A 20,968-nucleotide genomic window follows, 5' to 3' on the forward strand; every position below is an offset into this window, starting at 1 on the left:
CTCCTATAACTCTGTTTTGTCTTAGGAAAAGAAATGAAAAGCCAAGCTGTGTTTACAGTACATATTTCAGAAACCCAAACAATATGATTTACCTTATATGCACCATGTTGGTTTATGCTCAGTCTGCTGTGGTTTTCAGAATGCTGCCTTTTCATAGCAGAACAGCAACTGCTCCAATTTGACTACTACCAGAGGACAGTAGCCAGTTGGTTTTAAGCCCCCCCCCCCCCCCCCCCCCCCCCTCTTTCATAGCAATCATGGCTTTGGTCATTTTGTGTGTATATGACTCTATGCACCCTCCATCACAGGTCAGTTACAGGGATCAGGGGGTGGGGACCAGGCTCATTCTTAATTACAGTTCATTGCCATGAGCTGCTGGTCTGTCTTCCCCCAGCTGCTCAAATCCTGCTTCATGCCCCATCTGCTGCTGACCAGAAGGATAACAGGGGGAAATTGGTGTGTACATACTGAAAATACAGTCAAATACACTTTTGTCATAGCACCATATGTACATGCCTGTATATATGTATATATATTGAACTTTTTTTAACTGTTAAACTCGTAGCCTACAGCATAAGCAGGCATACATATGCTCTAGACAGGGAGCTGGAAATTCTAGCTTGTAGGGCGTAGAGAGTAGAGAGAGAGAGAGAGAGAGAGAGAGAGAGAGTGGGAGGCATGCGCTGGAGGAGGTAAAGAGAAAAAAGGGCCCCCTCTCTGCTTTGAGTGCACGGTCCGAGGAAGGGCAGATTCGTGGCCCGGCCGTCACAACCCAGTGCCGTGACAGACTGCAGACGCAATCATACAAAATCCCCTCTGTTTCAGTGCAGAGCCACACAGGCGCTTAGGGGAAGGAAGAAAAAGTGCGAGGGGAGGGAGGAGAGAAAACTCGGGGAAAGTTTTAGAGGAAACGTAGACATTGCCGGTCGGCAGTTAGACAGCGGAGCGCAGCTGGTCAGCAGGGTTGAATTAACGCGAACAGGAACACAGACGCGGCACTGTTGTCGCTCGCTGCTCAGGGGAAAAGACCGGGTTTTAATGATATTCAGCAGCTGTCGGGCACACGCCTGCTTCTCCGAGCTGCCCCGGATTAAATGCGTTTGACTTCACGATGCGGAGCGACCCCATTTTGTTCGCTTCCAGGGGTGAGTGTCCAATGTGAATTTAATTGCAAAAGAAATGTTTTAAATAATTTGAAAAGATTAACATAACTGTATGTTAGTACGCCTACATATGATCCATTGTGTATAAACCAAAAGCCCCTTGCTGCAAAGCCAACGGTTAGGTTCGAACATCACTTTATATAATTACCCATATGTTTTCAATTATCTGTATCTCAGGCTGTAGCTTTCAACCCAAACGTAACCTACCTTGTAAAATCCCTGTTAAAAGTTCGAGGAGAAATGCTAGTTGAATTAAAACTATGCAAGTCCCTCTTTGTAGTGGTTGAGATACTTGGAAAAAATATCATGCTGGCGGTGGCCTAATCTCGCCTTTCTAAAGGCAGTCGGCTACAGCGAAGACAAGCAAATCCATAGAAGAAGCCGTAAACATTTTTCTTCCAATGGCACTTTGTTTTCTTTATTGTCCTTGCAACTGGTTAAACTATCGGTGTGTCTCATTGCAGGGGCGAAAAAGAGAGAGCGTTTGAAATGAGGGAAGATGCTTGCCTTCTCTGCAGCACTGCTAAATGCTTAGTCTGTTTCCAAAGTGGTTACTTGGCTTTGGAATTTTGCGCAGCCGTTGCAACCTGAGCTCGTGGTTTCCGAGGTGGACTGTCCAATCTAGAACAGTCCACTGGACTGTGGTTGGAGTTTAGCGCCCTTTGCCGCCTCTTGTGTGTCATCCGGATTTATTACGAGAGGCGCGTTTGGAGAGTTTGTGCAGCATCCGTTACTTTTCAATACCAACGTTGTTACACCGGGCGAATTCGCACTTTAGATTCGGTACATCATTTCTTTGTGTTTCTTTGCTCTGCTCTTTAATTAAATCATGATCATTCTGTCAAAACCGAGTTGTTTCCGTAGAGTTCTTGCACCATCTGATGGGTATTTTAGAGCCTACCAACTAACAGGTAATCTGAGCCTTGTCTTGAGGAATATAAACGTCCTTCGTTTCTCTGTTAGCACACGGCTTGCTTAAAAATAAAAGATTGTCCAGAGACAGATGTGTGTGTTGGTGAGTCGGTGGGCAGCTGCGGAATGTCAAGTACCCTGGTCGCGTTTTACGCGTCTGCTGTGAATGGGATTGGACAGACCTCCAAAGAAGCCAGGAATGGGACAGTCAGCTAATTCATGCGTTTAGTCTATTTTGTAAAATAGCAGCATCAGCAGCAAGATAATGATATATTGAATTAAAAATAACTGTGATTCTTATGGCATTAACATGTTATCAGGTGAACACAAACTAATGTCCCTGGTTGCATGAGATTTTAATGGGAGGCAGTAATGTTGGCAGCTGTACAAGTTGTCACTAATGCACTGCTTGGATCTCTCTGTCACACCCGCTTTGATTCATTTCTTGCTTCGATTAAGTTGGTTGATGTGTTAATGTGTTTATTGATATACATATTACTGTGACCTTCCTCTGCGCTGCCAAGGATGAAATGGGTTTAATTGGCCCCCTGTCTGTACGTATGATGTGGGTGCTGCTCCTATGCCCCACCCTCTTTCTCCATTTGGTTTTGTTTTAGAGTTGAAGGTTCCACCCAGTGTTCCCCGACTGATGATTTTTTAAAGGCTTTCATGTGTCAGAACCCCCCCCCCCCCAAGCCCCCCTCTCAGCAACAGGGAAGCTTGACCCAAAAAAGCACGAGAGGACTGGAAAAAAATGGAACTTTTCCCCTCACTCCTCAGTCTGGCAGTCCTGCTTGCAGTCTTTTTCTCAACCGATCAGTGCTTCTCTTCTCTTTTTCTCCTTCACCCCACATCTGTTTGTCTATCTATCTATCTATCTATCTATCTATCTATCTATCTATCTATCTATCTGTTTATCTGTCTATTTCTGTGAGGGTGCTTCTTAGTAATTTTTGGGTTCTGTTCCTGCTCCTTTTTCGCCTGTTGCAATCACTGTAAATTTGTAAGCATATTTACTCGCATTGGATGCATTACTTTGGGCATTTGCTCACAGTTGTTCCTTGACTGTGAAATTGGATGATTCCATTTGGAAGAATGAAATTAGCCTATAGAAATCTGAAGATTTGAGGATTTGATGTCTGAGGAATTTAGCACGTCTGACTGTCCTGTACTGAATGTTGTTGGACCTGCCTGATACTGTTGCTGAGACAACTTAAGGGTCTCCTGGAGTGCGGTTAAAGAGCTTTGTAATCCCATCTGTGAGGGTGAGAAAGGGGGATATCCACAGGACTGTCTGGGTTGAGGATTTTACACACTGTGCTGAGGCCTGTGGAAGGTTTTTCCTAAGATACGCTTACAAAGAAAAAAAAAAGACTACAAGTTGCAAGGAGTCTCAGTGTAGACACTCTATCACAGTCTTTGTGACAGTTCTGTTCAAAATGTGCCGCTAGGTTTGGTTCAAGAACGTTGTATGTATGTGAGGATAGGTTAGAAAAGCAGTGTTCTCTAAGGTTTTTTTTTTTTTTGTATTGAGGATGGATGAGTGGAGACATGGTTTAGTGCAGGGTTGGAAAAGCAGTGTTCTCTAAGGGGCTTTTTTGTATAGAGAATGGATGAGTGGACACATGGTTTAGTGCAGGGTGGAGTACAGCAGGAATCAGGGCACCAGTCTGAGTGTTGGGGTCTTTTAATCTTCTTTTAATCAGTAGATTACATGTCTTGGCTCTTGTTCACTGTTCTCTGGAGCCAAAGAATATGCAAGTGTTTTATTAGTCTATGATTAGGATCTCCTTTCTTTTCGGTGTACACACACACACACATACACATACACACACACACACACACACACACACACACACACTTCTTTATCAAAGTAGAGTAACTTGGCTCTAGAGGGCAGCAAGTCTGTCATCAGGTTGCCAGCATGTGGTTAAGTTTCTCTCTCCTGACTGATATTGCTGGTAAGTAAAACTCAATCTCAAGGCCCTCTGTATCAATATTTACACCAGCTGTAACAACATTTGTGTATGTAGCAGATTAGTCTAAACACAGGGACATGGTAAGTAATAATTCTATTGTTTATGCAGACATAAAAAGGGCTAAATATTGTTTGGGGGCTGCATGAGACAGAGTTTATAGGACAGAAGTGTTGGATCTTGTGCAGACATATCCACCACTTTCTGTGCTGCTTCTGAGAATCCCCCTGCCCCCAACACACACAACACACACACACAACACACACAACACACACACACACACACACACACACACACACACACACGAGGATGATTTCCAAGGTCTATTGCCCACTGAAACCACAGTGCTCTCACTCCCACCCCTCTGTCCAATGTGGTTTGTGCACTGTTATTATACATAAACACATACACATGCACATATACATAAGATATCTATAGTCACATACATACATACAAAGACATCTGTCTGCACATCTAACACACATGCATATAATGCACAGAAGATAGACTCAGATGCCGACTCTCTGTCTCCCTCTCTCTCTTTCTCTGTCTCTCTCTCAGACACATGCACGCACACACATGCACACACACACACACACACACACACACACACACAAACACAAACGCACGCACACACGAATAAGCTTCTGTTGCTGCTGATGTGCCCTGTTATTGATGAGTGTTTGATGTATGTCACTGTACAGCTGTTTATACTGTAGCCCATTATTACAACATCTGTCTGATCTGATATTTATAACTCTGCTCTGTAGTTAGTCACTTATTAGCTTGTCATTAGAGCTTCTCTGAGAGAATATCTCTCTCTCTCTCACTCTCTCTCTCTCTCTCTCATTCTCTCTCTCTCTCTCTCGCTCACATGCATGGATGACATGTGTGTTAAGGACAAAGGGAAAAATATGTGTGCCTTAGAGAAAGGCTTAGTCACTCTTTTAATCTGAAACCACTTGTCTGCATCATCGTCTATGAATTGGCTCGCTTTATATGTGTGTGTGTGTGTGTGAGAATATCTGTAAGTGTATATATTTGCTCAAGTGCTGCCAGTACTGTGGTATGCTCTGTTCTGTGGTGGCGACTGGTAACCATGACGATGCCAGTCGGTGATGTAGACTAATTATCCTAACCTCAGTCTAGCTGCCCACAGTCTCTTGACTGGAAGATGACTGGCTCCAAGAGCACGGAAGTATCTGCATAGGCCTTCTGGCTTTTCATAGTATGTTCAGCAGATAAGTCTTACACCCATCACTTGATATTCTGGATAGTCACTGATTTAGGTCTGAAGATTTTTTTTTTTTTTGATGTGTGTGTCTAAAATGAAATTATAATAATTGAAGGGATCAGAGGGAGTGGCACCTTTTATAAATCACACAGTCATTTGAGACTTTTTAAATTCTTCCTTCCCATTTATAAATCTATCCCATCATCCAACCAATTCATTCATCATCAAAGTCTTTTGCCCTCTGTATGGAAAAAGAGCGAGTCAGAGAGAGAGAGAGAGAGACGTATGATAAAGAGACATATAGGATAGCAGAGGAGGAGTTGCACATCCGCAAAAGATGATTACATATCACTAGCTAATAAATCATGTATGCACATATGGATTTAATGTTTCATTACAGAGAGCAGGTCTCAGATGTGACAAGACATTCTCGCTGAATGACAGTGTGGAGAAATGGTCTCTAATTAGTTTGCTACACCCAGTCATCCGTATATGTAAGTTTAATTTGTTTGCTACACCCAGTCCTCTGTATGGAAGTGGTGGTGAGATCATGGTGCTTCTCAGTGCTTAGGTGGTAGGTAAACATGGCCACCCACACACATGTTTTTACATGGAAGATGAAACAATCATCATAGAAGTTAAAAATATACAACTTTTACTTGACTTAGATAGGAGATTGTGTGTGTGTGTGTGTGTGCGTGTCTGTGTGCATGTGTGTGTCTGCTACACCGAAGCTGCCATGACCATATGTTTGGTCTGGAGGAGTTGGGGGCCACTGTTTGTTAAACTAGACTTAAGATCCTGTCAGACTTCAAACAAGCTCCGAAACACACACACACACACAGACACAACACACACACACACACACACACACAGTGAGGAAGGTAGGAATGAGGGGAAAACACAGCCTGGGTTCTATAAATCAACAGCTGTGCTGACACCTCCATTCCTGGATTTGTCTCAGCCTCTTCCCCTCAAACTGCGCAGGTATTTGCAGAAAAACATTACAATCCTCTAGGTCAGGGGAGGTTTTCAGCACTTCTGTTAAAGGCCTAATCTATACTAGCCTACGGCGCCTTCATGCTCACTTAACTAAGACCCCTGTATATCAGGAGGACTTGTGTAAATGTACCTCTGTTTTTTTTTTTCACCTCAGGCATACGCTCTGTTTTTCTCACTCAGATGGTTATTGGAGGGAGTGCTCAGCTCTCACTCAGATGGTTATTGGAGGGAGTGCTCAGTCTATCTTTTGTCATACGATCCTGTTGACTCAAGGCTTTGCTTGACAAGAGAGTGTATGTTGGAAAAAACCTGAATGTGTGAGAGCATAATGTGTCTGCCTGTTTGAATTGTTTAACTTTTTTTTGTACACACACTCTCTCTCTCGCCCTCTAATCCATAAGGTTTGATTCTGGTGGATCTTGTTGCATTCCAGCAAATAGCAGCCAGCTTTTCACTGACTTGTTTCATTTGGTTTGCTTTTTTGGTCTTTTTTTTCTATAAGAATCTATAGACAAGCAGAGTGCACTGTAGGAACATGTCCTGTTACTATTTGCTGATAGCACCATGGAATATATATCTCATGAAATTAAGCCATTCACTCGCTGTCTCTGCTTAAGGCCGGTCTGTTGATTCCGTAATTAGTTACCTAAAGGAATCATTTGCTAAAGGAAGTTCTTGTTTTGTAAATATTGTCTTTGGACCTGAAATCACTTATCATTGAACCAAGTTTGTGTTACCAGTACAAACATGCATGAAGTGGCTCGTTCTTTGTGTATCAGTGTGTAGAATTTGGAATATTTGGCTTCAGATAAACCGTAGTTGAAAGATTTAATGTAGTAACACTCATAAATGTCTCTTTAGAATGCAGGTAGGCCCTCAGGGTCTGACAAATTGGACTGATCAAACATTTTGGCCGCTCGAGCATATGGAACATCCCAGTATCTGTCTAGCATTCACAGGTGGTACTGAAAGTAGGCGGTTCCTTTTGCCACCTCATACTGTGGACGAATGTTAGAACAAGATTTCCTTTTCGTAGTCATTATCTGCGATTTCTCTATGTGTTTGGAGCTGTGAGCCAAATCACATGGTTTCAGTCTTTGAGGTTCAACTCAAATTTGCATCTTACTTACTTGTCATTCACTTTCTTAAAATCTCAGTTTTTCTCTTCCACTGTGGCTCTTAACATAGCTAAAAAAAAAAGCATAGTTCCCTGTGATCTTGATACTTCAAAGCTGAGCCTTATGTTTCCTTTGGACTAAACATACGCGTATCGTGTCACCATAGAGACGTCACAGCATCAATACAAGCTCACCAGAACTCACATCTCTGCAGGAAACAGGCATGTCATTGGTCGTTGTTCATAAACTTACAGAAATCAAGAAGATATTGAGCAGTACTTGATATTGCATGTTTATTTGAAATTGTTGGTTAAATGGACTGATTTTTTTTCTTTGAGTTTTCACTGAAGTGGTGTTGCAGCTGTTTAAGGCCAAACATTGGAGTGTCCCTTATTCGGCCCCTGATATATGAATGGTGTTTTTAACTCATTTTAGGATTCGTAGTCCTGTATGGGCCCCCATGTTTGCAGCTGACTGTACCATCCCACACAAGGTCTACCTTTCAACCCTTGTGACACTTATAATTTGTGGTATGCGACCATCTGTTGTGGGACATTTTCATTACTGTAAGAAATTCACAGCGACACATCAAACAGTCGGCTCTGACAGCAGAAACACACTCCCCCTCATTTTCACCAGTGGACTTAAGTAAACCTTCAGCTATGTGTTTTGTGAGGGCACGGCATGCTGTTATGGCATGTTTCAAGGTTAGAATTTCCTGGGCTGTAATTCACTTTTGATAGGCTCGCAGGTTTCTCAGGTGCTCTGCCAACCAATGGCCATAATTTTCTGTTGTTTTTTTTTTTTTTTTTTTTTGAAACGTGTCTGAAGGCTGCGTCAGGTGCCCAGCATCTCAAACACCTGTCTGAACACAACCGACACTTACTTCTTTTTGTGGTTGAAAATGATGAATATGCATCTTTCGTTTATTTACGACTTTAACACAGGTTTGCCAAGCCTTCATTCCTCTGATCATCTGATCGGTTAGGTATTATCTGCCTCTTTCTTTTTTTTTTTTTTTTTTTGCTTTGTTCTGATTTGGCCTCTGTATTTGCAGCGATGGAGGAGTTGGTGGCAGAGCTGCGTGTTTTCTTGGACCTGCTGGACAGAGAGTATCTGAGTGCTGGAGTACGTGAGAAGAAGGTGCAGATCTCTAACATCCTACACAGGGTTATGGCTGCTAAAGGTCAGTATTAAGTCTTCACGGCTGCCTCAGGTCTTTAGTGGCACCTCCTCTTACCAGCTCCTCATACTACCTCTTCCTGTCTGATACTGGCTCCTCATATCTCACACCTGCTCCGCGTTCCTCGTATCTTCTCCACATACGTCTCTCCTCCTCGCGGATTTTTTCTTGGCTTGATCGTGGTAATACTGTGTGGGATTATGGGTGTTTGTAAGGTTACAGTAATGCATATTTACTTCATTTTGTCATGCACATATAAACAGCTTGGTCTGACACCTCTCCACACTCTCTCTCTCTCTCTGTCTCTCTCTCTCTCTTTCTCTCTCTAATGTTTTAGATCCCTCCTATAAGGCAGAGATTCACAGTTCTCTCCCTGCTCCTCCTCAGATGCCTCTCCCTGAGATTCCACATCCCTGGCTGGTAAGACAACCTGTGAACACTAACAGAGGACTTGTGTCTCATAATACGTCATATGCTGAAATTGGTTTTGATGTTTATAGCACAAAAGCAGGGGTACTGCAGAGTATACTTTAAAAAAAAATAGGAACCAAAAATGATTCATCAACCCCTGCATCTTGCTTTTCTGTCCCACTGCTATTCTGAATTCCAGGACCCTTAGACATGCGTTGGTGTTGTCCTTCAATGGATTCTTGTAATGGATGCTGTTTGAACTTGAGCATGACTGTGTTTTTCGTGGTCCCTTTGAGAGTGAGGTTGCCCTGTGTCATTGTGGGAAATGATATGCAGGCCTGTTTTTATGGCCTCTGTAAAACAGCAGCAGGAAGTGTTCTTCTGAGTTCACGGCGTTTCCCTTATGTTACGTAACCTTGTGTCCGCCCGACACGCTGCCCTGATGTGGGCTCATCTGTTCCACATGAAACACAGTCAGCTTAAAGCTATTCCAGTATCACACAAAAGTGTGTGTGTGTGTCTGTAAATACATATCTATATGCTTGACACAGAGCAGTGTGTGTATTTTTAGTTGTATGAATGTGTTAAGGCAAAGCCATGCCTGTTTTCCTCAGTGAGGTTTCTCTAGCAGATGGGTTTGATAGACTCCAGGTGTTTTAAGCCTCGTGGCCCAGGGTCATAAAGTCGTCCCTAACTGACAGTAACATACACACACGTGCGCGCGCGCACACACACACACACACACTTCCACAGTACCTTGTTTTCTCCTCCATGCACTACACATACTTCACAAAACACTCTTTATGAGCACCAGCACCTTAGCTGTCCAACAGAAGTGTTTAATTAGAAACATTCTACGCTACCTCGATCCTCACAGCCTGACCCCAGTGTGTGTACGTGTGTGTGCCTGTGTGTGCGTTGACTCATGGCTGCTGTTCCCGGAAGGCTAGAGGTGGGGGTTATGATGGGGATTGAATGGTTCAGAGAGGAAGAGATGAGAGAGAAAGTGTGTGGAGTTGTGATTACTGTTCCCTGAGGAAGTTACCATTTCTCACAGCCCTAAACCTGGACAAGACCTGACCTCTGCAGAACTGTCCAGGAGGACTTTTTTTGTTGTTGCTTTTTGTTCTTCTGTGACTGTTGATTTTGGTTTCTCCGCTACCCCCCCCCCCCCTACTGCCCCCCCTCCCCCTAAGAACTGTATGAGTATGCCAAATTTATAAACTCACTTTCTCTTGCTCTCTCTTTACTATCCCTTCTATTGCCAAACCAAAGCCTGTCCTGTGTGTATGTGTGTGTGTGTGTGTGTGTTTGGAGCTTTGTCTGGCCCTCACTAGGACAGATCCCACAGAGAGTTGAGTGTGTGGGTGGAGAGATAGGGCCATGGACAGGACAGCAGACACTACATTATGGGGCGAAGATTTGTGCCGAGTGTGTGTGTTTGTGTGTGTGTGTGTGTGTGTGTGTGTGTCTGTGTGTGCGCTTAAGGTTGTGGGTTACTAACTCTGTACGAAAGGAGCTTGGCAGCCATCTTGCATTTTCCCTGCATATGTACAGTGTTTGAACCCAGCCGTGGAATGTTGAGCTTCCTGTCGGTGCGTGGCTGGCTTGCTAATGCTAGTTTGCAGTTCTCACCCTTTGCACTGGCTACTAATGTATGACAAACATGGAGAGAAAGAAGGATAAGCACTCTGTTCATTCATGCCGATAGCTCTTTTATTAGTTTTTGACAATGACTGTGACATGTGCCACACATCCCATTATGACAGTCATATGAATGATGGAATTTAGCAAAGCAATGAGAGAGAGAGAGACAGCGAGAGAGAGCGAGACAGAGAAAGAAAGAGAGAAAATAGTTATACAAAAAAAAAAGGTCGATTTGTGTGTTTAAAATTGACTTATATATATATTGAACTATATGGAATGACTCAAACCTCATTTTCGCACAGGCTGATGAAACTGCCGTTTGTCATCCCTTCCAGAACAGCAAAGTCCCACATAGAGTGAGAAAGTGAGAGGAAATAAGAGTGAAAGTGAGAAGGAATGTGACAGTGAGTAAGTGAATCAGCAGTGGCTGCCTTTGTAAAGGACCTGCAGCATCAGAATTAGGATCAGAAGATATGCCCTGATCACAAAATACTATACTCGGATCACCCTTACTCAGTATACAGTGCATGCCTTGGACATTGAAGGAGTCTGTGTGTGTGTGTGTGCGTGTGTGTGTGTGTTTTGGGGTATGGTTTGACGGGGTGGGAAGAAGGGAGAATTAGCCAATATCAACACAGATGGAAATCATTAACTGTGGCTGCTCTGTAGCCATATTTGTTGGGGAGCACGCACACACTCACGCACACAAATGGACACACACATACACACACACACACACACACACACATGCGCACGCACATTCAGACAGAGCCAAAGGCACACAAAGCTCTTTGCGTGTACATTGGTGTCAGCAGAGAGTAAAGTCATATATCTGCATTTCCAGCCTGTGTGATCTGTTTGATTCCTAGGGATGGCTCAATCCTTATATCCACATTCCCTTTCTACACTGTACTCCTGCCCCTTTATGGAGGACTAACCGCAGTGAGGAATGCAGTGACCTAATCTCTCATTGTGTAATGGACGAAGGAAAATGAATTATGATTCATGCGTAACAATGCATTTTGGAAGGGCCTTGTTCGGCTGTCGTCATGGCAACCCCAACACAAATGGTCGTTAGTGCTTCTTAAGCATCTTTTATACATTATAGCAAGTGACAGTTTATATGGTCATGTGATTTTTTAATTTTCTTTTTTTTTTTTTGGCTGGACTGAAGACACAGAGCTGTCTCCTACCCAGCAGCCTTTGTGTCACACATTTGGAAAGTTCATGTGCATACTGTAAAAAAGAAAAAAAAAAAAGACCTTAATAACTAGAACACAACTGAAAAAATATATTGCTCTTGAGTTTCACCAAGACTGTTTTAAAGTTTTTTATTGTAACAATTTTTGGTTTCACACAGTCCCATAAGATATTGGAGTCTGGGAAATCGTGAGTCTCTCTCTCTCTCTTTCTCTCTCTCTCTCCCTCTCGCTCTCACTCTGTGTGTGTGTGTATGTGTGTGTGTGTGTATGTGGGCTGTTCGGAAACATAAATGAAGGTGCAGCTAAAATCTAGGTAGCCAGCATAGGAAGTTTTCAGACCCAGAGAATGCATGAATGATTGATTGACTGACTGACTGTGTTTTCCTGACTTTGTTCGCCAGAGTCCAAACACAATGGCTACAGTCTGATCCAGACGCCTGTGGTAGTGTTGGCTCTCTCCTCCAAACTCTCAGACTCTCATATACAAAAACCCTCACAAATACAAATGCATCTTACACTCAGTTTTCTATAAGGCTGTGTAGCTAAGATGTTATGGAGAGATATTATGGACACACACACGCGCGCACGGACACAAAGAAACTCCTTTTCATGATGCTCTGTGAATATGAATTCTTTCCTTAGGTTTCACATAGGCTTGTGTGTGTGTGTGTGTGAGTGAGAGTGAGAGTGTGTGTTTCTATGGATGGGTGGGAGTGTTGTTATTCTGTGTGCAGGCATCCGTATACTCATTCCAATCAGGCCCCAAAGCACCTAAACAGTGGGCAAAGAGAACCTAAAAATACTCCATCTCTCCAGGACAGGAACGCTGTCTCAGCACGGCACTCTGGTCTCTGGATCAGCCAGAATTCTGCCTTCCCTCACAGAACTGAGACTCACACTTAAACTCAGGCAGTAACTGGCAACCTGAGAAGGCCCCACTATTCAACCTGTGTTTAGTCAAGCAGTACTGTGCCATGACTGGATATCTCCATGACTCCATTCAAGTCAGGGAGGAACTGATAAAACAGTTTATGTTTCTGATGTGGTTGTGATAGAAGGTGGAAGTCCACACTGATACAGCTGCTAGGGTAAGATAAAGAATCAGAGACAAGTAACTGAAACCAGGTCACTGGTTGTTCAAAATTCTGTCTAAATTTCTGTAACTGGGAATAGATTTACATTGTCATGGAGCAGGGATGTGGTTTCTAAAGCAAAAAAAAACAGGAAACAAGAGAAGAGATGGAAGATGAGAAGTGCAGAGGGCAGAAAAGACACATGACTCAAGAGTAAGAAACGTGAGGGAAGCAGAAAAGAGATGAGATTGGAGAAGAAACAGAGTGGATAAAACCATAAATGGAGAGGAGAGGCTGTTGAAGAACACACATGTGCCCAGTGAGGAGGACATATGTGCTCTGAAGGCTAATGGATATGCCCACGACTGATCTGTTCTTCATCGTGTCCATACAGATGTCTGACTTACATTTAGCTCTCATTACTGGCTCTCACCTCAGTATGACCTGAACACACTGAAACACTTAACACAGGAGGAGAGAGACAATGGCACACACACACACACTCCTTTCAGTTGTGTTTGCTGTGCTCATTTTAAATCTGATAGCTGTCATCCATGTTTAGTGACAAAGTAAGGGTAAAAATCAGACTAAAACACTTTGAGAATAAGCAAGAATTTTAGACCTCAATTATTTAGTCAACATATTCAGTATTTAATCAGACTAATCATACATTTTCCACATTTATTAGTAGTTGTAGACATAAAAAGTGTCTGGGATTGAGACCTGTTCATTTTTCAGCTGTTGACCATTTGTTGTTTAGGAGGCTGGGTAATGTAGTCTTTACATGGAGTGTGACGACATGATGATGAAGAACAATAATGTTGACCAGCTGGTTTGTGTGTTGCTGTGGTTCTGTGTGAATGTGTATGTATGTGACTTAAGATCTACTTCTAAACTCGCTTTTTGAATACTCAAGTATTTCCAGAGAAATTTCTCAACTCCAAGTGACATGCAAGATGTGGGTCAACTAACAACTTTTCTCAGAATTCTCATTTCACAAGCTAGTGTTGTTTGCATGCGTGTGTGTGTGTGTGTGTGTGTGTTAGTTTGTGTGTGTGTGTGTGTGTGTGTGTGTGTGTTTGTGTGTGTGTGTGTGTGTGCATGCGTGTGTGTGTTTGTTTGATTCTAGACATTCCCACATTCTCCATTACTGAAGTGCAGTCTAGGCTATAAAAGCAGACTGAGAAGAATGTAGTCCTGAAACAATCAGAGCTCTTCATGGATATTAATGTTGCTTTTGTTACTAACATACTAAAGCAGGAAATGAGCATGTATGGACTGTGCTGAAACCTCTTAGCCATCCAACATCAACAGTCCACCACGAGCCCCACATGAAGGCTAACATGCGAGGCATGTCTACGGCTTTGTTTTATACTGGGAAAGACTTCAGACAGACTTCAAACCAAAAACAGAGCATATTGTTTGGTCAAGAGTGAAGGTTAGCGTTTTCTCTACTCAGCTGTGTTTGGTACAACAGGTCTTGTTCCTTTTTTGGTAGATTTCTCCATCGATCCGCTCCATGTCAGAGCAACTCGCTCTTCACCACACACCGTGTCCGTATTGTTCTTTTTGTTCTGTTGTGTTTTCCCTCTCTCTCTCTCTCTCTCTCTCTCTCTCTCTCTTTCTTTTCTTCTTTCTTTCTTTTTCTCTTTTTCTTTGTTGGGTGGATGTGTGTTTAGTAGGCCAGTGGTCTTGCCAGAAGTGAGTTCTGAGAGGCTGATTTTCCCAGGAGGAATGTGATAAGGTTTTGGTCTGTTGCCATGGTGTGAGTTATGGATGGAGGGTAGAGCTGTACAAAAAGGAAGAGGAGAGTGGAGGGAGGAGGGTTTAACAACATTCTGAGTGGAAAGTTTGGCAGAGAGAGAGAGAAAGAGAGACAGAGAGAGAGAGAAAGAGAGAGAGAGAGAATGGTGTGTTAATGTCTACTGACATTAATTTCATTTAGCCCAAAAACCATCCACTGTATGTTATCTTCCAAGGTCTTAACATACAGAACCTGGTCATTTCCTCACTGGAAACTCAAGAGATGCTCTTGACAAATTAGTAAACTCAGCTTTGTATTTTGTTTGTTTTTTCTAATAAGAGACATGAATGTGGTCTATGAGTGCATGTATGTTTGTTATTTTTTGTCTTAAGAGTGGAGCAAGTACCCATGTTCCACGTCACCATGGCTACAGAGACATCGATGGAGAGGTACTTTGGGTTTGGCTGAAGTATGATTAACGGCCCAGTTTTCCGCCTTCTCAAAACTGTGACCGACTATCCCTCCAAAACATTACAAAATAACAGCAGTCTCTTTGAACAAAATGAAACAAAATTGAGTGAAAAAAAAGAAAAAAGGGAGTTTTTGGAGTTTTTCTTAAGTTATAATTATTTGCATATAAGCTACGAAAGAGACTTTAGAGTAGGGGGTCTGTGTTGCCATGACAACAGCAAGTTGTCACATGCACTACAGACAGTGTCCCATAAGACTGTGTTCTCAAAGATATGGCCACAACAGAAAGCCCCTAACTAAACACATACATAGGCAAACAAGTCCCTTTAATGCCCCCAGTGACTACATACTCTAACTAGGAGCAGGTGTGTGTAGCAGCTTGGTTACGAGTAGAGATTATGAATGTTAGGACTTCTTGCTCCTCCACTGGAAATTCACAGAACATATACAGAACCACAGAGACCATATAGATTCCAACATAGGGCCTGCAGTTTCATCCAGTCTTCTCACACAACAGTCATTTGCCTTTGAGTGAAAACCAGCTCCAGGAAACCAAGCATATTAATTGTTAAGCTAAAGAGATGTTTATTTCCATATGTGCAAGATTAAGATATTTGATTTTTTATTGTTGCAATCATGTTATTCTGAGAGCTGAGTGACTCGCCAGAGCACAGCGTCAGCCAAATGAATCACGTCAGTGAGTGGATGACTCTCAGTAAACAATGTGGAAATGCAGCCCTCTCTGGCCCCTGCTTCTCTGACTCTCCCCCTCCCTTCTTCTCCATTTCTCCTCTCTTCTCCACACTTCTTCATGCTTCAGTCGTGGTCCTTGCTTCACTATTTCTCTGTCTTATTTCTACATGTCTCATCCTTTTAAAATTGTTCTCTCTGTAACTGAAACACAGTAAGTCCAAAAGAGCGGTTCAGTCTATCATTTACAGCCTTGGAAGCGCTGGTGTATTTCCTAATGCCCTGTTATGAGTTCCCATCGAAGCTCATTCATACTGCTCTAATTACTCAATGAATTTGTTCCTCTGCTGATCTCCCAGATAACCCTCACATTAGATGGATGACGGATTAGCTACTTTGCGGTCGTTTGATGTCTTAACTTGGAAATGATTTATCAGAATGAGCAACTTCCTGAGAGCGGAGTGTCTAGGCCCATAGTGTGCCTATAGCCCTGTTAACAACTGTTTCCTGTACAATTAATGTCATTGAGTTAAACTGTCTTGAACTTATCAAAATGACTGTTGGGGATGGGGGGGGGGGTGATATCCTGTCAGACTAGGACTCACACATGCATCGTAGTTATACTATATCAAATAAAAGATGTTTGAGGTTAAGAATACTCACTCATTCTTCATCTCTCTCTCTCCCTCTTTCTTTCCCTCTCTCTCTCTCTCCCCTCCTCTGCCTCTCAGCCTCCAGATAATGGGCCACCTCCCTTGCCCAGTTCCTCTCTACCAGAGGGCTACTATGAGGAAGCTGTTCCACTGGGCCCAGGGAAAGCCCCAGAATACATCACATCCAGTTAGTAGCTGAACTCAAAACAACAACAACAATACACATACACACACAGAGAGACACACTGTTACACATATACAGGAATACACAGTTGAAATGCATATATAGAGATGCATAAGGACACATAAACAAAAACAAGCAGACGCGTGCACACGCACATTCTTACAGTAATATACACACACACACACACACATAAATCACATTGCATTGATTTTCCTATTGTCCTTTGCTATTTTACATTTAACATGGCCTTTCTTTGTACTCACTCTCAGATTATGACTCTGATGCGATGAGCAGCTCATATGAGTCATACGATGAGGAAGAGGAGGATGGGAAAGGGCAGAAGATGCGTCATCAGTGGCCGTCTGAGGAGGCCTCCATGGACCTGGTGAAGGATGCTCGCATCTGTGCTTTCCTGCTCCGCAAGAAACGCTTTGGCCAGTGGACTAAACTCCTGTGTGTCATCAAAGACAACAAACTGCTGGTTAGAACCCAGAACTCAACCAATGCTTGTGAAGACTTTGAAGTTGACCCAAAAAATCTGGAATTATTATCAAATGAAAGCTCTTGTCCTTGATGAATGTCAGTTTTATTTCTCTCCCTCTCTCTCTCTCTCTCTCTCTCAGTGCTACAAGTCCTCTAAAGATCAGACACCTCAGATGGAATTGCTGCTATCTGGCTGCAGTATTAGTCACATCCCCAAAGACGGCAAAAAGAAGAAACATGAACTGAAGATCGTCCACCAGGGTGCAGATGCATTAGTGCTTGCCGTACAGAGCAAAGAGCAGGCTGAAGAGTGGCTCAAGGTACCAGCCTCACCATTCCACAGTGCTATAATGTCACTGCTACAGTACTGTTCAAAGACTGTTTTTATTGATTGGCTATAATGAAATGAGATACCATGTAAGTAAAACTTGTCATATATAATCATCAGTACTGACGGTATTTAAACCGCTGTGCCACCATACATTTTTCTTACATTATGAAAGATAAGGCAGGTTTGGGGGTTGCTCATCTTAAGAAATGTCATACTGAATTTCTTGGATTCCCCGGGCTTTGACCCGTCTTTTTTGTACACAGCGTAAGAGGCAAACATTTGAAGGAGTTCTATTTCTGTCTTGTTTGGGTGAATCTCATTCTCAATATTGTGACAAGATGAAATGTCTGTGAATGATTATTTTGAGCAGGTGTTTACAGTGTTCTGTTTCAAACAGGACGTTTAATCTAGATCTGTGAACAGTCATGCTCAGATGTGCTGTTTTAAACTTCAGCAAAACGGACATGTCTATGATCAAATAGACATCAAACCAGTTCCCTTGTTCTTACCCCTTAGCACTTTAGTAATAACAAGACCAGAACTTTCTTGAGGCTGATCCTAATATCAAAGCAACATGTTTAAGCAGAAACTCAGCAGCTTTTCCAACTCTTCACATCAGCACCTTAAGAGAGTTCCTCGGAGACCTTTGATTGTCACTCAAAAGACTGTAGTGTGTCTGTTAAAAACTATTCATTCTCTAGATCTGTGTTCACGACATTTTATAAGCGAGCTTTGCGCTAAGGCTGCCAGTGGAACTCCATTAGCTCCAGTTTAGCTTGAAGGCCTGTGAGTGTAGAACGGACGTAGCTGAACCGTTTATAGGCGGTGTAGATTGTGAACACAGACCGGGCCGGAGCCTCGTTAAAAACACCAGCCCTGACCCCAAAGACACCTGATGGAAACTGCAGCAACTCGCTAACTCTCTCTCTCTCACATGTTTATGGAGGGAAGGCACATTTGTAGGCCTCAAGCATGAAAGTTTGGAGAGAGAGGGAGAGAATGAGAGAAGCAGGAGATTTTTTCTTATGCTGTGACTTGTTCCATGTGGTAATTAAGCTTTGTTTATTGATGTGTGGCCAAGAGGCATGTGTTCACTAGCTGCTGCAGAGCCCTCAGGCAGGAGCAGACCACAGACTGCACAAATATACAATGCAAGAGAGAAAGATGGAAGGCACCAACGGGCCATAATTGCTGTTTAGTAGAAGAGAGCATAGCTGAGCATATTTTGTCAGGTGTAATACGCAGGGGAGACGTATTGGAGCAATAAATGTTCCTTTGGGATAAACACATGCCTCTGTCTAGCATTAAGCTCATGTTTTGCATCCGATCTCATTTGCACACTGTGTATAATTCTCCGTTACCCAACCCCGCTCTTGCAATCAGCATGCTCAATGACTGTCCTGGTTGGACGAACTCCAGTGAGCCCCAGATTGAATGCAAGATGGAATACACATATGTTCCCTCAGCATCATTAAAAGTGAAATAAATGATGTATTTCCCAAACATATTCCAGATAGAGTCAACCTCAAGGGTGTATAAGTGTGCCACTGGGCCAAAAAGATTAGAGAGTCTTTTTTTTTTTTTTTTTTTTGAGATGGTAACTCATTATAACAGTGGAAATAATCAGTTCTCACTCCAACCTTCCTCTCTTTTTCTCTTTTTTTTTTTTTTTCGTGTACAGACCCTTAAAAAAATGCCCAAACTTGCATTGAACTTTTTAAAATGAGAGTGTGGAATGAGCTAATTTTATATGAAAGTGATCAGATGGAATATTGAGAACCGAAAAGAAGATTCTTTCCTCATCATTAGAATAAATCCAATAGAAGTTCTTTAGCAAAAATAAATGAATAAATGAAAAAACAAAGGTCATTATGAAAACCAAGAGGCTTACAGTGCTCATTAAAGCTTCATAGTATGATTGTTGGCTGATGATGTGTTTATGGAAAACGTTATACTAGCAGTGTTTTTTTACCTCAGTCTCTTTTCTTTCCACTACTATATCTCTCCCTTGCAATATTTCCTTCCTTCTCTCCTTCTTGTTCTGTCTTTTACTCTTTGTATTGTTTTACAGTTCTTTCCATGCAGCTCTCCTTCTCTGGGTGGTGTCTACAGGAGAGACCTGAGGAAATGCTGTTTTTCCTCTCTCTCTCTCTCTCTCTCTCTCTCTCTTCTGCTTTATTCCTTCATTCTCTCTTTCATCTTTGGGGTCTTCTTCGGCATGAGGCCTCCAGGCTGTGGGGGTGAGACGGAAAGCCTGTTTATAAGTCGGTGTGTCCCACTGCGCTGGTCTTATGCTTGTCACTGAACCCTATTTGCTGAGTGTGTGGATGCATTAAGAGTTGTAATGAGTGATGTGTGAGTCTAATGACTACCCATGCTCACGGTCATGTGCGTTAATGTTGCTCCCATCCTGCCTGTCATCACACACTCACACACACACACACATGCTTTGCTATTGACCTTTTTTGAATGTTGAGCTTCAAATAACTCTTGCCTTTTTTCTTTTTGCTGTCATTTTATTTTCCTTTCATCCTGATTCAGAATTGCCCTAGAGAAGCATGCAACCCAAATCACCACTAGTTGAAATGCATTTGGCAATTTTTTTAAAAGCTTGAAATATGCCAAATCTATTTTTCTCTTTTCCTTCGGTCAGATTCCAGACTTCTACATACTTTCTTTTTCATCAGTTGTGTTTAACTCAAACAAGTCATTTATCCAGTTAAGAAAAATTAAATGTATTATTCTATTAATTGGAGAATACAAGCAAGATTTAGTGTGAGATTTTCATCTAGAAAGATGGAATGAATTTTTTTTTTTTTTTACTGAGCATAGCCCAAAGGCTGCCATTCAGCGAGCGTATCCCAGAAAACTGCCGTTTGGCCTGGGCCAAAGTGTGCGGTCGCAGCCTGTAATTTTCCCGCGAGCCCAATTACGCGTGCTTCTCGCCAAACCCAAACGAGCCGCGGCGAGCTCCGGCGCTCAGATGAACTCAGTAGTGGGTTTAAGTGAGGGGGCAGGAGCTCCTTCCCTCAAAATCAGCCCCGTCAGTACGTGACTGTCCTCACTGACCCTCGCCGATCCTCCTTTCTCCGTCCCTCCTTTCTCTCCTCACACCCCTTTTGACCTAGACTTTAACCCACGCTGGACCGCAGGTCATCCAGGGCCGCGTCAGCGTGCTACGGAGGCCGGTCAGCGTGGTATACGGATCCCTGTATTTCTCATTGACTCAGAACGGGGCTGTTGCGTGACGTAAAGAGGACCATAAGGGCACTGATGCATGTAACAGCCCATCTGCCCCATCATTTTTCCAGTCTGGTTGCATGCACTGCACTCCATCCATTATTAAAGTATGCAGCATGGCTGAGATTTGGGACGAGAGACCTGTTTAAGTGTGTTAGGCTGTGGTTGTGGCAAAAAAAAAAAAAAGAAAAAAGAAAGAAAAGAAAAAGAAAATTGGAGTAGATGAGAGGTTTTACCTTGGCTTCGATTTG

General features: G+C 42.8%; 1 protein-coding gene across 1 annotated transcript in view; it reads left to right on the forward strand.

Moving 5' to 3' along the window:
- The first annotated feature begins 1,061 nt into the window (after positions 1–1,061).
- Positions 1,062–20,968, forward strand: part of afap1 (actin filament associated protein 1) — a 30,955-nt gene continuing 11,048 nt past the window's right edge. Inside the window, exons 1-6 of the mRNA XM_030773734.1 lie at positions 1,062–1,145; positions 8,463–8,595; positions 8,915–9,008; positions 16,558–16,666; positions 16,933–17,144; positions 17,287–17,466. Coding sequence (XP_030629594.1) covers positions 1,112–1,145; positions 8,463–8,595; positions 8,915–9,008; positions 16,558–16,666; positions 16,933–17,144; positions 17,287–17,466 — 762 coding nt within the window. The 5' untranslated portion in view covers positions 1,062–1,111. The remainder of the gene's footprint in view (positions 1,146–8,462; positions 8,596–8,914; positions 9,009–16,557; positions 16,667–16,932; positions 17,145–17,286; positions 17,467–20,968) is intronic.

Source organism: Chanos chanos, chromosome 5 (genome assembly GCF_902362185.1).
Source record: "Chanos chanos chromosome 5, fChaCha1.1, whole genome shotgun sequence".
Lineage (NCBI taxonomy): Eukaryota > Metazoa > Chordata > Actinopteri > Gonorynchiformes > Chanidae > Chanos > Chanos chanos.